Source organism: Bos indicus, chromosome 9, assembly GCF_029378745.1.
Source record: "Bos indicus isolate NIAB-ARS_2022 breed Sahiwal x Tharparkar chromosome 9, NIAB-ARS_B.indTharparkar_mat_pri_1.0, whole genome shotgun sequence".
Lineage (NCBI taxonomy): Eukaryota > Metazoa > Chordata > Mammalia > Artiodactyla > Bovidae > Bos > Bos indicus.
The window spans coordinates 10,131,563-10,149,660 of NC_091768.1; the positions used below are offsets into that span (position 1 = coordinate 10,131,563).

The 18,098-nt window shown below is 43.0% G+C and overlaps 2 protein-coding genes across 7 annotated transcripts in view; one reads left to right on the forward strand and one right to left on the reverse strand.

Moving 5' to 3' along the window:
- Window positions 1–9,068, forward strand: part of SMAP1 (small ArfGAP 1) — a 190,231-nt gene extending 181,163 nt beyond the window's left edge. For all 6 annotated transcript variants that reach the window (XM_070795682.1, XM_070795684.1, XM_070795688.1 and 3 more), the window contains 3 exons: window positions 4,492–4,663; window positions 5,533–5,837; window positions 8,129–9,068. In XM_070795682.1, coding sequence (XP_070651783.1) covers window positions 4,492–4,663; window positions 5,533–5,837; window positions 8,129–8,272 — 621 coding nt within the window. In that variant the 3' untranslated portion in view covers window positions 8,273–9,068. The remainder of the gene's footprint in view (window positions 1–4,491; window positions 4,664–5,532; window positions 5,838–8,128) is intronic.
- Window positions 9,069–9,070: 2 nt separating this feature from the next.
- Window positions 9,071–18,098, reverse strand: part of B3GAT2 (beta-1,3-glucuronyltransferase 2) — a 93,867-nt gene continuing 84,839 nt past the window's right edge. Inside the window, exons 3-4 of the mRNA XM_019967025.2 lie at window positions 9,565–9,713; window positions 9,071–9,475 (exon numbers count right to left, since the gene is read on the reverse strand). Of these exons, the coding sequence (XP_019822584.2) occupies window positions 9,389–9,475; window positions 9,565–9,713 (236 nt within the window). The 3' untranslated portion in view covers window positions 9,071–9,388. The remainder of the gene's footprint in view (window positions 9,476–9,564; window positions 9,714–18,098) is intronic.

Consider the following 18,098-nt stretch of genomic DNA (forward strand, 5'->3'; position numbering starts at 1 on the left):
CCGAGCCACCTGGGAAGCCCCAGCGGTGCAGAAGGGCTCCCTTTTCTTTGCACCCTCTCCAGCATGTATTGTTTGTAGGCTTTTTGATGATGACCATTTTGACTGGAGTGAGGTGATACTTCATTGTAGTTTTGATTTGCATTTCTCTTAATTAGTTATGTTGAGCATTTTTCCATGTGCTTTTTAGCCATCTGTATATCTTCTTTGTAGAAATGCCTATTTAGATCTTCTACCCATTATTTTTTAATTGGGTTGTTTTTTATATTGAGATGTTTGTATATTTGAAGATTTAATTCCTTGTCAATCACATCTTTTTTTTTAGAATTATAAATTGTTAAATACTTTAAATTTTTTTTTCAGCTTTATTGAAATGTAATTGAAAAGATTCCTACCACCAACTTAACTTATCCATCATCTTACAAATTTAATTTTGTTGAAAATCCCTAAAATCTACTCTCATCAAATTTCATTTATTCAGTACAGTATAATCACCTATGTTATGCCTTAGATCCTCAGGGCTCATTGATCTTATGACTATAAATTTGTTCCCTTTTATTTCCCTTCCTCCTGCGCCACTGGCAACCACCATTCTTCTCTGTTTCTATGGGTTTGCCTTTCTTGTTTATTTTAAAGACTCCACATATAAGTGATAACATGCAGTGTTGTCTTTAAGGTGAAATATGTAAACTTTCAGGAACATGGGTTACTTTTAAGCATACAGCTTAAGATTTAAAATTTTTCCCTTTCTGTAGAAAACGTGAGCCAAATGGGAATTGGACAGAAAGTATTACCAAGGAAGAACTCATGTCTTATTAAGACTAAAGACATATGTTTTTGTTACACATATTATCATTATGATAGTCATTGTATAATTAATCACTAGAATTGAGCGAATAGATTTCTTAGGACTCATTAGTTTAAGTGCAGCATTACTGTTTATTTTCAGAAACAATAGCTTTATTTTATGGCTTTGTCCCCTCTCCTCCCTCCCCCAGCAGAGGACAGGAGGAACTAAGTGTTGCTAGTACTGTTTCAGTTAACGTTCACGACCTTGTGAATGTGTGCAGGTAAGGGGATGTGTGGTAGTGAAAAATCGTCTAAGGCTAATACCGTAGCTGTGCAAGCGTGAAAAGTAGTTTCTTTTGGTCTAGCGTGCTCGGCGGTTAAGAGCTGCCTTGCCCCTCCCGGCCGAGGCCCCGTCCAGAGTTAGAGCAGGTGCAGGCTGGAGCAGGCTCCCTGTGCGGTGTGAGCCCAGCCGCGGGTGCGGCTCCCCTCTGCCCAGGGTGGGCAGCGTGAGCCCGGCCGCAGGCGCAGCTCCCTTCTGCCCGGGGTGGGCTGCATGACCCCGGCCGTGACGTGGCTCCTCTGTGCCCGGGGTGGGCAGTGTGAGCCCAGTCGAGGGCGCGGCTCCTTTGTGGCCGGGGTGGGCAGCATGAGCCCAGCCACAGGCGCAGCTCCCTTCTGCCTGGGGTGGGCGGCGTGAGTCTGGCTGTGGGCGCTGCTCCCCTCTGCCCGGGGTGGGCGGCGTGAGTCCAGCTGTGGGCGCAGCTCCTCTCTGCCCGGGGTGAGCGGCGTGAGTCTGGCTGTGGGCGCCGCTCCCCTGTGCCCGGGGTGGGCAGAGTGAGCCCGGCCGTGACTCGGCTCCTCTGTGTCGGGGGTGAGCAGAGTGAGCCCTAGCCTTCAGGCTCAGGCTGTCTGCCTCTGTAGTTGGAGGAAACAGGGTGGGTTGTTAAAGCCACACCTAATTCTTTTTATGGAATACTGTTTTTGGACCAAAGTTATGCTCGTTTTATTGATTCCTCTAAAATAATTGTATACACAGAATCATCTTCCGTTCAAACTACATGTGAAGACTAATCCAGACATGGTTTCAAAATGATGTCTTTAAAAATCCGGGGAGGGAGGGGTGAGTTCAAGCACATGTTTTATGCACAGGCTGTATGTAGTCTCCTAATTTGGTGGGTTCTGAACCCCATCTTCTTTCAGTCCCGATTTTCCGAGTATGGTACGAATTCTGGTCAGTTACCCTTATGTGAGTACACGCTGGGCTGGATTCCCGACAGCTCTCCATTTGGCTGTGGGGTCTTCCCTGAGGGGCTGGGAGTCCACGTGTATTTCAGGTTGAGGGGAGTCATTCCAGTGTCCCCATAGGAGACATGTGGAACCCACCCCTCACCTGTCCTGTCTGTAATATACACGTCCCCACAGCATCTAGACCCAGGCGCCGTGGTTTGGCTTGGCTCCAGATCCAAAGAGCCTTTGGCTGGAGTCCTGCGGCCTCCAGAAGTGCACGCTGACTGTCAGCCTTGTCCTCCTTTACCTTGGAGTGGTCGTGCCAGCTCGTGGAGCCCCTCAAGCAAACAGCAGTGGGAAGGCTTACTAGCCAGGCTGCTTGGTGCGGCTCTGCTTAGCCTGCATCCACACGGAGGCAGGCATTCATCAGAAGAAACATCTGTGTCTGGAGCAGGAGGCTGCTCTAGTGTGCGACGCAGTCGTGGCCTCCCCAGCACTTTGGGTGTTCTCATACGTGTGTACCCTCCTTGGGGAATAGACCTCAGGGTTTGGGGCAGGTTCTCAGATTTGAACAGAAACTAAGATGGAAGATCTAGTGGATTAGATTAGATTCATAAAAATACCATGATGTTGCTTTTGAAAAACAAAACTTTTTTTCCCCCCAAAGACAACAAAATCGGTCATGTGGGACCGTCTTGCAGTCTTGCTGTAGCTGTAGAAATGTTCTTTATTCTAAGGGATGCCCATTCCTTTGAAGCAGAAACAGAAACTAACAGAAACTAGGATGGAAGATCACTCAGGGAGGTGGTTGCTCTGTTATCTAGCAATGTGAACAGTTGACGCACCATTGTGCAGAGCGCGCCTTGTGGTCCCCAGGCTCAGCTTCGAGGCCGCTCCTCTCCCCAGGCCCCAGGGAGAGCGTGGGACGGTGGCGTGATAGTCTAGGGCCTGTGGGAGCTGTGAGGCCCACGCTCTCAGCCCTGCCTTCTGCTGCTGCATTGGTGCTGCATGTGTATTTGATTCAAGCCCACTGTTACATTTGAATCCCATCATGTCTGATTTCTTACACATTTCAGATCTTTTGCAAAGATACATGGTTTTTCCTATCTTAAAATTCTTGCTTAATTTGTTAATAATAGATTGAAAATACTGTTCTCTTTAAGTTAGCTATGAGCATGGATAGTAGTTTATTGGGAGGTTTTTTAGCGAAGACATTAAATGTTTGATTTTTTTAAAAATTCAAGCCAAATCATAGATATGATTTAACTTCTGTTTGCTGCTCACCTTATTTTATAATTTGAGAAGACGTATCCAGTTTTTACTAGCCTTCATAGATTTCTTTGAAACTCTTCATATCTAAGTCAATTCCTTATATACAAATGTGATTATTGTATAGATGATTAAAATGAGGTATCAGTTGTGGCTGTGTAATACTGTGTGTGTGTGTGCAAGATATAGGAGATTAAGTGAAAATTTTTGTTTTGTGTTAAATGTCCACATGTTTATTTGTATTTATTTGTACTTACCCCTGTCCATAGCAAGACTTCCCTGGTGGCTCAGACACTAAAGCGTCTGCCTACAATGCGGGAGACCTGGATTCGATCCCAGGGTCGGGAAGATCTCCTGGAGAAGGAAATGGCAACCCACTCCAGTACTCTTGCCTGGAAAATCCCATGGACAGAGGAGTCTGGTAGGCTACAGTCCATGGGGTCGCTAAGAGTCGGACACGACTGAGTGACTTCACTTTACTTCACTTCTGTCCATAGCAGAATGCAAAGTGTCAGGGAGAGTGTAGGTGGTTGCACATTTGCTGTTCCTCATTTCTGGGTAGTCTGGAAACATTCTAATGTTGTGGTTAAAATGGATTAGATTAGGTTCATAAAAATATCATGATGTTGCTTTAGAAAAACAATACTTTTTTTTCCCCCCAGAGATGACAAAATCAGTCATTACAGGAATGTCCTGCAGTCTGCTATAGCTACAGAAATGTTCTTTTTTTTTTTTTTTTTTGAGTTGCAAGTTAAGTTTTATTTGGGGCAAAATGAGGACCACAGCCCGGGAGGCAGCATCTCAAATAGCTCTGAGAGACTGCTCCCTAGAAATGTTCTTTATTCTAAGGGATACCCATTCCTTTGAAGCAGTAGTTGCTGCAGGAGATGCCCAAACATCTCCAGGAATCCTGGTCGGGCAGCACCACATGCCTATTGTTGAAGCCGCTGTGGCCAGGATGTGATGGAAGTTCTGCATCAGAGGTTCTGTCTACTTCATTTACATTTTCAGGTTCAAAACAGGAGGTGTCAGCCCCTTATCCTGCTTGTTGGTCTTGCCTGGGCTCGGGAGTGATTCTCTTCAGTGTCACCGTTTTACCTTCTGCGTTTGTTTAGTTTCTAATTTCACAGCTTCATTTGGATGCCAAGGAATGGGTGAGCTCTGGTTTGTGATGTGGAATTCGACAGCCTGTTTTGGTATCTGTCTCAGGGGACGTCCTCTGCACCAGCAGCTGCCACTCTGTCTGCAGTGACATCTGGGGATCTGGATCTGTTCACTGAGCAAGCTGCAAAGTCAGAAGAGGTGGCCAAGAAGCAGCTCTCCAAAGACTCCATCTTGTCTCTGTATGGCGCCGGGGCCATCCAGCAGCAGGGTGCTCCTGGTAATTCATCGAAACCTGCCTTCAATGCAGCCGTTGTGGTTTTAGAATGTCAATGATGTTTCTTCCTGTTTGTCCTGTGTAATGAGTGCTTCTGTTGTTGCAGTTTGCACAACTACAAAACTGACATGAAAGAAGCATTAGGAAATAGAAAGCATATACAGGATGCACAAAACTTTATTCATTTGAGATTAACAGCTTGGTGTCATATTACTTAATATTGTTTCACAAGCCTTACAGGAAATGGATTATCTTTGAAGAATTATTTAAGCTTGATTTGCATGAAGCTTATAACTGTACACTGTGGTATTTTTTCTATAAGTTAAGCAGTAAGTCTGAGATAACACATGAAATCAAAAGAACTCTGAGATTTTTTAAAAACATAATTATAAAGAAATACTAGCATGGTAAGATTTACTGTTTGTAGTTTTAATCTGTCATTTCCTCTGAAATAACAGGCTGCATTTCACATGTGAACTGAAATTATATGACATCCCAGCTGCTTCCATTAAAACCAGATGCCGTCAGCTCTGACTGTTTATCTGGTCGTGAGAGATGAGCGTGCAGAGCAGCAGCAGCCCCTGCTGTGTCGTCTCGTCTTCACAGTGGGCATGTTATGTGGCTGCTGCACAAGATTCATCCACTCTAATTTGCTCAGGCTCGTAGCTGATTTGTCTGCTTTCTGGAAGTAACCGGCCCTGAGGATGTAAGGTGTGAGCTGGCCTGAGCTGTAGGAGCAGCCAGACCGGAATTAAAGTTTTTGCCATGGGCAGTTTAGAGCTGGTCATCCTTTGTCTGTGCTCATTGAGGGCAGCAGTGTGCAATATCTCAGTTGTCTCATGCGTTTTCTTTGCTTGGTTCTTCTGCTGCAGGTGTGTTTATGGGACCCACGAATCTACCGTTTACCTCACAAGCACCGCCTGCGTTTCCAGGCTTCCCGTCCATGGGCGTGCCTGTGCCCGCGGCACCCGGCCTGGTGGGCAGCTCACTGGGGCCAAGCGCGGGCATGATGGTGGGCGTGCCAGTGCCCAATGGCTTCATGGGCAGCGCACAGACTGCTGTGATGCCGCTGGCGCAGGGCGTGGTCGGGCCCCCAGGGATGGTCGCTCACTTGGGCGCAGCCCAGGGGAAATTTGGCCTGCAGCCAGCTCCGCAGAGCCCATGGAACCTCCCCCAGGTAGGCACTACCCCCCAGCCTCTCCAGAGTCAGACCAGGTCTATCCGGTCAATGGGTTTGTTTGTTTTTAACTCGTAACAATCTGGCAGAAAGAATTGAGTAGGGAGAATGTTATAAAAGGTCAAAACTGTCTCAATAGATAGACAAATGAGCTGCCATTGCTCCTGTATTTAGAACATTCTGTAGAGAATGTCGTGTAGTTTTTCATTTCCGATTCCAGCACAGCTGTAACTGTTGAGTGTCCATATTTGTTTGTGTAACAGCTAGACGTTATCTTGGGCATTTTTTGAAATTAGCGTGCCGAGCCTTAACCCAGCTCCCTGAGAGGGCGTTTATGTCAACAACTTAGACCAATTTATTTTCACTAATAATTTCAAGGGTTCTTGGTAACTTCCACAAATTAGGAAAAAAAAAACCCAGTCTTGCATTCTCACAGCACTATTTCTGAGAGATCTAGGCTGTTCTCCATGGCTACTGTGCATGGATGTATAAAGAATCTTTTTGTTTAAATGTGTTTGTAGAGTTGTATTTCTTATATTATAATCACATTTATGTTTAAAAAGAATACCCACTAGTTCAGGAATTCCCATAAGATACAAGCAAATCCTTATTTGTGTCCTACATCTCATGTTTCGAGATCCCATTTCTGCCTGTTAGTTAAGAGCCAGGAGATGGCATTTAGTGTTTCCTCTTTCAAATCCATTCTGACTTCTCTCTGGCTCTATAGACAGAGACCTCAGATGTAGGTTCATCTCCCACCCTTCTTTGTATGCTTCCTGTTTGATGTTCCTCTGGTATTTGGCTGCCCTTGATTTCTGTTCTCTGCAGCATTCAGAGAATAGGACTGTATATAGTGATTTTTAATTAACATTAGCAAAATCACTGTATAGCCTATGAATATTCCAAGTAATTTTTACTATCACTGTTTAAAGGAGCATTTATATGACATTGATCTCTGCTGTCTGGGCATTTCAAAAATTGTAAGTACCAAATGTCAGTAAGAGCCTTTGTGTGGCCAGAATGCTGGTGCAGACCCTGCTCAGGTTAGAGTGGCCTCTGAACCCGGGTGGTGGGCCGGGGCTTCCCTGCATTATTTCCAGGTGTGCCGAAGGGGATGCTCTGCTCCAGCGCTCCCTGGCGGCATCTGCAGGCCATGGCAGGGGGGTTAAGACATCGTTTAGCACCTGGGAAGAAGTGACCTGCCCCTCCATGATGCTTCATTGGTGACGTGGTTAATATTACTGTCTTTGAGGAACTGTAGACAAATTAACTTTATTAATACAGTTCCACCCTGAGCACAGGTTTTGAATCCACTGTACTTTGTGGTAAATCTCCTTGCCTTTCCTTCACTCCGCATCCGTCTTAGAAGTGAGAAGGAGAAGGCTCAGGAGGCTTGAGCTGCCCTGGTGGTGCTAGTGGTAAAGAATCCACCTGCCAGTGCAGGAGACAGGGGTTCAGTCCCTGGGATGGGAAGATCCCTAGGAGGAGGGCATGGCAACCCACTCCAGTATTCCTGCCTGGAGAATCCTATGGAGAGAGGAGTCTAGTGGACCACCGTCCATGGGGCCGCAGAGTAAGACACGACTGAGCGCGGGAGGCTTATTATGTACACTTACGACTCCAGTCGTATGTGTACACACAAAAAGCAGGTGAAACTCCAGTCTGGAAGAAAAGTACATGTAATCCTGCACCTTTTGTCATATAATGTAAATTAATTTTAGATACTTACGTAGCAAAAGAAAAATAATGCTTTATGACTTTTTAATATTTAGAAAGTATATTGAGGTATTTAAGACTTGAGTAACAGGAGAACAGTTGCCATCATATACAATTCATAATTTTGGAGTATTTTACTTTTAAACATTTCCTTAGTCTTTAGTAGTTAAAGCACTCTCTTCTAGTGTAGTTGAAAGTTGGAGTAGTGTATTCAGATACGAATTCAAAGATTGCCTTGGTACTTTTTTCACTTGTGGTTCATCTTTGGGGGACAAGAAATTGAGTCCAGAAAGTGAATAAATATAAACTGATTTGAGATTACTTGATGGGCAGGGCTAACGTGTGGAAGGAAATGGAGGCCCAGAGAAAGCATTGTGTGGTCGTCTGCTTTTACCCCAGGGCTTGGATTGCTTTTCACATGGATGAAAAGTACTTAGAATGGTTATTACACTTCCGAGTCTGACTGTGTCAGCTTCAGGTAAAGGCTGCCTCTGGGAAAACAGGCTGGCCGTGAACAGTGTGCAGCGGCGGCTGAAGAAACAACGACTGAAGTGAAGGCTTTTCTGTGTTCGCAGGTGAACCAGCAGATGGCTGGCCTGAGCTTGGGTGGCGCGGCCTCGGCAGCGGGCTTCGGGCAGCCGCCCAGCACCTCGGCGGGGGCTGCGGGCTGGCCCGGGGGCTCGTCGGGGCAGACGCTCAGCACGCAGCTGTGGAAGTGAGCCCCCACCGGCATTCCTGCTCAGACACGCCCGGTTCCCCTGTCCATTCATGTACATACATGTTTTTTTCTTTTCCCCCATTTGTTCATATTAAGAGTTACCTGATTGACCGTGTTGGTCTGTACTGATTGAATTTGCTGTGGTGAAAAGCAGGTTGAGAAACCGTTCCATGTCGAGGGCAGCTTTGCTCACAATTCCCAGAATTTCGCAGACACAGTCTCTGGGAAGCTGCTCAGTCAACATGCATAATCAGTTTCCCTCTCGATGAAATTATAGCTCTCATGTTTGCATATAAGGGAAGTAGTTATCATGTTAGTAATACCTCTAACAGTATGAGCCCCACCCCCAGATTAGCCAGTAATCCTGTAGGAAGGTACTGTATGATCAAATGTTTAATCATATAAATAGAATGAATGTCAATGTATCACCGAGCACTGTTTTCTAGTGTATCCAGACTCTTTTATGTCACATTCACCTCACTGTGCTGTTGTTATGATGTGCTTAACAGGGAACGTGGTTAGTGAAAGGAAGATAAACCTGGATGTTATGACATGACTTAGTTTAACACATGTTTGAAGAAGTCAGATTTTACCTGCCTTCCTTGGAAGTGGGGTCTTTTCCTATGTATACACAGTCCTAGCAAGAGACCTTTCTCCGCACTGGATCCAAACAGGGTAACTGAACAAGCCACTCGTCCTTGAGGTGTATCCAGGTTTATGACAGTGATTGTGTTTACATTTTATGGTGCCTAGTACTGACAAATGTCATATCCCTGTATTAAACAGATGAATCCATAGACCTTTTTTTGTGGGTTTTATTTCCTGTGACGTATACTGCCACCAACCTGACAAAAATTACTTCACGTTGCAAAGTCACAAATTGGGAACATATTGTTGACAAAATACTTGTCATCTGTTTCAAAAACCTGTTCAGTTCTAACCAATTATAAGGCCAAACAGGGGGAATACAAGTCAGATTCTCAGAGTGGTACCCTGCGTGCCCTCAGCTGTACTGTACAGAGACTGTCCAGGTCATAGGGGAACATGCAGAACAAATGGAGGCAGGAGCCGAGTCTGCGCCCGCCGCCCCCCACGCCCGAGGCGCAGGGCAGCCCCGTCACACCTCAATCGTCACGGTGTCCAAGTGGTACTTGGGCTCGTTGGCGAGGTTCACCTTCTCCGTCCGAGTGTGCCACACGAGGACCTGGGGAGGAGACCTGGTGGGTAGGCATGCTCAGGCAGGCACACAGCAAGGGCAGGGGCGGGGGAAGGTGGCACAAGTGAAGGGAGTACCTTGGTGCAGTTATTTGCTTTTGGTTCCAGTTCTTCAACGGTCGTGATCTGCCTCAAAAAGTCAGATTCCTGCATCCCCGGCTGGGACCCACGGCGCTTGAATACAGCTTTGGGGTTGGACAAGATGACCTGAAGGCTTACAGCAAATCCTTTGTAAGAAAAGTTAAAAAAAAAGTTTAAGATACTGGTGTACTTAAAGAAAATATATATATATATATATCTGGTCACGTCAGAAGTTGTTTTTTCAGTACATATTTTGAGCCAAGTCTTGGTTCACAGAGTTGAACCAGAGCGTTACCTGCGTGACAGTCTCAGAAGGACAGTCTGCCATTGCACCAGAGTCTGCTGCCCCGATCAGGGTCTGTGCCAGGGTTGCGGAGGGCCAACTGTAAAGTATGAAGTCTGCTCTGTTGATAAGATAGAGGGTGCAATTCATGGAGGTCGTCACACCTCCACTTTCACCCTGTGGGAATGACTGAGGCCTGAACGCAGCTGAAAACCACACAGACTGCCCGTCCCTGGGGGAGTCCCTACCCTACGTGACCTCTGACACCTCCCTGTGTCCCTACCGAAGCCAGCACTGCTCTGATGGCCCTTGCGGTCAGAAGACTGACCAATACAATCAGGTCAGTTAGCTGGGAAATGAATACTCTGTAATAGTAATTTGCTGTAAGTTTTCAGTTTGATTCCATCTGAAGGGAGTTGGGGCTGTAAGTCAGTTCAGGGGAAATCAGGCCATTTGATAAATTTGGTTTCTGTATTTCATTTTTCAGGGATACAAAGTAGTGTCAATTTCCTTAAATGGTTTGGCCTTAATGAAAAGTCATTACTATCTAATCTGTAGTTTAACAAACAGTATTAAAGGCTCAGCCGTTAAGTGTGCCACAAGGCATGTCTGCAAACAGCTGTCACAGACATCATGATTGTTAGATGTCTGTCGCCCGACCTCTGCTCCTCATGCCTAAGCTGACTGTAAAGCCAGGCACCTTCTACAGTTCGGAGGACCAATCTCCAGGAATGTTTTCTTAGCAAGTTTTTGCCCTTCCTTACATGAACTGGATTGATTTATGCTGCTTTTTTGCAAAAGGATAGTTAGCCAAGTATGAGATGACTGCAGTCAGCTGTGGGGGAGCTGTGGGAACACCCAGCGGCATCCTCTTAACCTCTGCAGGTGCCAGCCTGGCCTGACCCATGCTCCCAGCCCCGCTGCCTTTTGGGGAGACACCACTGTGCCACCTACAGACTCAGGCGGGTACAGAGGGCCTGAGTGGGGCGGAACAAGGAGATGATTGCAAATTACAGTCATCCCAGGACCAGCCTGGTGTATCCACCAGTCCCGCAGGGACAGCGTGTCCTGGCAGAACGCGGAGTCAGCAGCCTCCATTTCCTGTGGGTCCCTGTGGCTGAGAACTGGCCCAGCCACTGAGCCTTTCTCGATTTTGAAACTCCATTTCCTCATCCACGAGAGGCGTGACACCCTCTCCCCTCATGTCTGATGTGAAATTAGGGAACAGAAAGACCCCACTAACTGCACAGCTCCGTTCAAAGGACCCTAAAGCACGTAACTGTAAATTCCATTGTAAATATTATTAATATGATGAGAGGAGGTGGCATAGGCCCCCTGCATTTCACCCCACTTTGCTAACAAGTCTGAAGCCTTCCTCAGATGTAGCTCCAACAGCCATGGGTCCCCCAAGAGCCAAAGATTCAAATTAACACAATAGAGTGACTTCTACTCGGTCAACTCAAGAGTAAGAGTTAAAAGGTTTCTGGTTTTCTAAATGTTTTCAATAAGCTTCATCCTCTTTTCCTAATTCAACATCTGCCCTTCTCAAGCAGACTGAAGGTCCTGGTGTATTTCTCACATGGCTTCAAGGTACTGATTTTATTTCCTCATTCTCATAAAAAAAAAAAAAAAAAAACGGATCCCAATTGTACTGCAGTCACTGTGAAAGTTATATGATGCCACTTTGATCTGTTCCCCTTCATTTTCCCTTACTAACACATTCATCATCATGACCACTGGAGGATTCAGTGTTTTCTCAATTTCCTTAGCTCGGGAATATCCTGCAGGCTCTTAACAGCAGTTATGAGGCAGAGTCCACCCCTCAGGCAGAGGTGGCGGCCAGCGGGAAGCTACATGCTGCTTTGCTGCAAGGCCCTGTCCTGGCCCCACTGGAGTGTGGGGTGTGGGTTGGGGGGCAGTTCACACCCCTCCCCCCTTTGCCAGGCCTTGCTCAGTGAGAAACAGAGCTGAGAACTCGGGGAGGACAAGACACCTGGAAGTCATGGGGCATCACCCTGGGGAGCGGGAGCATGGCTGTCTGCAGAGCACTCGCCCCCAGTCCCACTGGGTCTGCTCAGCAGATGCTGCTGAGACTCCCCGAGGCCAGGCCGGAAACACTGGAAAGAGGTGGGTCAGTCCCTGGAGGCCTCTCGGGGCTGGACTGGCCACATGCCCCACAGCCAGGGTGCAGCGGGCGAGAGCAGGGCACCCAGGAGAGTGCTCGCACGGCCGCTGGTCCACCGTGAGGCCAAAAAAGCGCTAAAAGGAAGCCTGGGCTGGTTTTGCCTACATACCTCAAGGTAAGCCTGGAAAAGAGGAATCTAAGTAACTTAATTGTATCCCAGAAAAAAAGCTAATAGTAAATTACTTATATAATCTACAAACATAATTATATACACACCCATGTGTGTATAGTTACATATGGGTGTGTATTTTTTGTTTTTTTTGTGTGTGCTCGGTCGTGTCCGACTCTTTGCAATCACATGGACTGTAGCCTACCAGGCTCCTCCGTCCATGTAATTTTCCAGGCGAGAATACTGGAGTGAGGTGTCATTTCCTGATCCAGGGGATCTTCCTGACCCAGGGATTGAACCCAAGTCTCCGGCATTGCAGGCACCTGAGCCACCAGGGAAGCCCATGTGTGTGTATATATGTATGTAAAGTACTTATATATACATTTATTTTACTTTCATGTGTGTATGTATGTAAAATAAGTGTATATATAAATACAATCTATTATAAATAACTGAACACATATTTTTTTTCTAGTACCTAACAACCAACTTGTAAATGCCTCAGATACAAAAATGACCAGATGAGCAAAGAAGCAGGAAATTATAATCCCATACTCAGTCAGCAGAAATGGCACAGATGATAGAAGTTAGAACAGGGGTATTAAAACATAAAAACAGTTAAGATGTTCAAAAAGGTAGGGGAAAGGTTAAACATGCTAAATAGAACAAAGTGAGCTCACTCTGATGAAATACAATGTCTGAGATGAAAAATACACTAGGTGAGATTAATATAAGACACTGTAGAATAAAAAATTAATAAATAATAGAAACCTGCCAAAGGAAACACAAAAGGAAAATCACCAACACACACACACACACACACACAAGTCATGGAAACAATGAAAGATGGGAGCAGGAGATAGAAAAAAATATATTTGAAAAACTAGCAACTGAAATGTTTCTAAATTTGAAAAAGGAAAGAATATTTAAGACTTAACACTGTCAACCAACTTGGCCTTAAATTTGTCACGTAGTAAATTCTGCTTAGTCTCAGTCCTGTCTGACTGCGACCCCAGGGGATCTTCCCAACCCAGGGGTCAAACCCAGGTCTCCCGCATTGCAGGTGGATTTTTTGCCAGCTGAGCCACCAGGGAAGCCCAAGAATACTGAAGTGGGCAGCCTATCCCTTCTCCAGTGGAACTTCCCCACCCAGGAATCAAACCAAGGTCTCCTTCATTGCAGGTGGATTCTTTACCAGCTGAGCCACCAGGGACTCCACTCAACACAGCAGAATACACTTTCTTTTCAAGTGCACATGGGATATTATTAAAATAGGCCTTAGTCTGGGCCATAAGTCTTAATTTAAAAGAATGCAAATTGCCCCAAATATTTCTCTAACCATAGTAAAATCAAAATAGAAATCAATAATATACAGATATCTGGAAAATCTCCCAAATATCTGGAAACTAAACCAAATAATTCTAAATACAAATCAAAAAGAAAAAAAATGGGAAAAGAATGGTAAACTGAAAACAAAAACATCAAAATTTGTGAGATGCATCTAAAGCAGTATGTAGATGAAAAATTACTTTTAAAAGCACTAGAGACTTCCCTGGTGGTCTAGTGGCTAAGAATCTTCCTTGCAACGCAGAGGATGCAGATTCAGTCCTTGGTAGGGGAACTGAGATCCCACATGCCGAGAAACACCTAAGCCCGTGCACCACAACTAAAGAATCGTGCACCTCGACAAAGGACCCTGCATAACGCAACAAAGATTTCACAAGCCAAGATGAAGATTCTGCACGCCGCAGCTACGACTCGAGCCGCCAAATAAGTAGTTTTTTTAAAGCAGCAAACGTGTAAAATCTTTTGTTGAGGTAACATTGGTTTGTGATGTTATATTACCATAAGATCAGCAATCCCACTGCTGAGCATATACCTGGAGAAAACTATAATCTGAGGATATATATGCCTCCCCCCTCCCCTGTGTTTGTGTTCGTGCTTGGTTGCTCAGTTGTGTCCGACTCTGCAACCCCAGTGTTCAGAGCAGCACTATTTATAATAGCCAAGGCATGGAAGCAAGCTAAATGTCCACCAACAGAGGGATGGATAAGACGATGTGGTACATACATACAATGGTGTATTAGTCATACAGAGGAGGAGATAATGCCTTTTGCTGCAACATGGATGGACCTAGAGATTATCAGACTGAATCAAGCCAGACAGAGAAAGACAAATAACCATGATATCACCTCTGTGTGGAATGTAAAATATGATACAAATGGACTTATTTACAAAATGAAGATCTGACTCAGGGGCATAGAAAACCAACTTATGGTTACCAAAGGGGAAAGAGGGGAGATAAATTAGGAGTTTGGGATGAACATACATATACTCCTATATATAAAATACATAACCAACAAGGATCTACTGTATGGCCCAGGGAACTGTACTCAATATCTTGTAATAACTTATCCAGAAGAGAATGTAGAATGAAAATATGTATGTTTATAATGGAATCACTAGAAACATGTTTCATGTGTACAACATTGTATTTCAACTTCTGTACACACTACAGTGTGACCGACAAAAAGCTGACCGTCTTTACCCATTTGGTGTTCTCTCTGACTGCCTTCCTCTCTGGAACCACTACTCTGTTCTCTCTATCTGTGTGTTTCTTCCATTTGGTTCATTTGTGTATTTCTAGATTCCACACACTTGAGTGACATCATACCATATTTAAATGTCTTTACCTGACTTACTTCACTTAGCATAATAACCCTCAAAGTCCATCCCATGTCACAAATGGCAGGATTTCATCTTTTTAAAAAAATTTTTAAATAACGGAGTCTATTGTGTGTATATACCACATCTTTATCCATTCATTCACCGAGGGGCGCTTGGGCTATTTTTATATTTTGGCTATTGTAAATAATACTGCCAAGAACACAGGGTTGTGTATGTTTCTTTGAATTAGTGTTTTTGTGCTCCTTGGATAAATATCCAGAAGTAGAATAGCCAGAAGTTAATTATTCTTACTGTTTTTTGTTTTTTTTTTGTTTGTTTGTTTTTTAGGAATCTCCATTCCGTTTTACATACCATAGTTGCTATGGTAGCTGTGCCAATTTACATTCCCACAAACAGTGTGGGAGTGTACCCTTTTCTCCATATGCTTTCCAACATTTGTTTTTCTTGCCCTTTTGGTGATAGCCATTCTAACAGGTGTGAGATGGTATCTCATTGTGCTTTTGATTTGCATTTCCCTAATAATTAGTGATGTTTAACATCTTTTTGTGTGCCTGTTGGTCACCTGTATGTCTACATATCTTCTGCCCAATTTTTAATCAGGATTGTTTTGTTGTTGTTGTTCTTGAGCTGTATGAGTTTTTCATGTATTTTGGATATTAGTGCCTTATCAGATATATGATTTACAGATATCATCTCCCATTTGGTAGGTTGTCTTTTCATTTTGTTGATGATTTCCTTTGCTGTGCAGAAGCTTTCTAGTTGAATATAGTCCCAATTGTTTATTTTTGCCTTTGTTTTCCCTACCTGAGGAAATACATCCAGTAAGATATTGCTAAGATCTATATTAAGAATATACTGCTAAGGTTGCGCCTAAGAGCTTTGTAGTTGCAGACCTTACATTCATGCCTTTAATCCATTTTAGGTTAATTTCGTATATGGTGTAAGATAATGGTCAAGTTTCACTCTTGCATGTCACTATCTAGTTTTCCCAACATCATTTATTAAAGAAACTGTCCTTTCTCCATTTTATGTTCCTTGCTCCTTTGTTATGGGTTAATTGTCCATATACATGTGGATTTATTCCTGGGGCCTCAATTCCATTCCATTATCTATGTGTCTATTTTTCTGCCAATACTATGTTATTTTGATTACTGCAGCTTTATAGTATAATTTGAAATCAGGGAGCATGATACCTCCAGTTTCATTCTTTGTCATTATTTATTTATTTATTTTGGCCATTTGGGCGTCTCTTGTGGATCCATATAAATTTTAGAACTTTTTGTTCTATCCATTTTCTGTGGAAAATGTCATTGGGATTTTGATAGGGATTACATTGAATCTGTAGATTGCTCCTTGTGATTTTAACAGTGTCAATTTTTCCAACCCATGAGCATACATTAACTCCATTTCTTTGCATCTTCTTCAGTTTCTTTCATCAGTGTCTTATAGCTTTCAGTATGCAGGTCTTTTACCTCCTTGGTTAAATTTATTCCAAGGTATTCTTTAAAATTATAAATGGCATTTCTTAATTTCTCTTTCTGATAATTCATTGTTAGTGTATAGAAACACAGCCGATTTCTGTATACTAATTTTGTACACTGAAACTTTACTGTATTCATTTATTACTTCTAATAGTTTTTTTTTTTTTTTTGATGGAGACTTTAGGGTTTTGTATATATAGCTATCATATCTTCTGTAAGTGACCATTTTACTTTTTCCTTTCCAATTTGTGTGCCCTTTATATCTTTTTCTTGACAGCTCTCGCTAGGACTTCTAATACTCTGTTAATAAGAGTGGTGAGAGTGGGCAACCTTGTCTTGTCCTGATCTTTGTGATAGATTTCAGTTTTTCACAACTGAATATAATGTTAGCTGTGGGCTTGACATATATAGCCTTTATTATGTTATTTATGTTCCTTCTATACCCATTTTATTGAGAGTTTTTCTATGGGTGTTGAATTTTGTCAAATGCTTTTTTTGCACCTATTGATTATATATATATATATATATATATATATATATATATATATATGTATGTATGTATGTATCTTTCATTTTGTTAAGGAGGTGTATCATGCTGATTGATTTGCAGATGTTGAACCGTTCTTGTATCCTTATAATAAATCCCACTTGATCATGATTTATGATCCTTTTAATGTAGTTAGTGTGCTAATACTTTGTTGAGATTTTTTGCATCTGTGCTCATAAGATACTGGCCTGTAATTTTCATTTTTGTCTGTTTCTCTTTTTGGTTTGGGGAACAGGATAATGTTGACTTTATTATTAAGTTATGCAGCATTCCTTCCTCTTCAAGTTTCTTGGGAAAAATTTGAGAAGCACAGGTATTAAATCTTCTTGGAATTTTTGGTAGAATTCTCCTGTGAAGCCATTTGGTTCTGGAGTTTTGTTTTCTTGATGACGGTTCAATCTCCTTCCTAGTGATTGGCCTATTCATAGTTTCTGTGTCTTCATGATCCAGTCTTGGAAGGTTATATGATTCTAAGAATTCATCCATTTCTTCTAGGTCAACCAATGTGTTGACATACAGCTATTTATAGTATTCTCTTATAATACTTTTTATTTCTGTTGTATTCTTTGCAATTTCTTCTCTTTCATTCCTGAGTTTATTTATCTGAGCCTTTTCTCTCTTTTTTTAAGTGAGTATAGCTAAAGGTTTGCTTTTTTTTTTTTTTACATTTTCAAAGAATCAGCTCTTAGTTTCCTTGATCTTGTCTATTGTCTTGAAAGTCTGTATTTCATTTATTTCCACTATGATCTTCACTGTCTCCTTATTTCTGCTCACTCTGGGCTTTATTTGTTCTTTTTCTAGTTCACTTATGTATAAGGTTAAATTGTTTGAGTTTTTCTTGTTTCTTGAGACAGGTTTATATTGCTATAAAATTCCCTCCTATGCTGTTTTACTGCATCCCATAGATTTTGGTACTTTCATCTTCATTTGTCTTCAGATATTTCAAAATTTCTCCCTTGCTTTCCTCATTGACCCAAGAGTTATTCAGTAGCATGTTCTGAAATCTCCACATATTTGTCATTTTTCCAGCTTTCTGCTTATAGTTGACTTCTAGTTTCATACCATTCTGATCAGAAAAGATGCTTGTTATGATTTCAGTATTCTTAATTGAGACTTGTTTTGTGTCCCAACATATGATCTCTCCTTGAGAATGTTCCATGTGCACGTGAGAAGAGTGTGCATTCTGCTACATTTGGATGGAATAGTGTGTATAAGTTTATAAAGTTTATCTGGTCTAA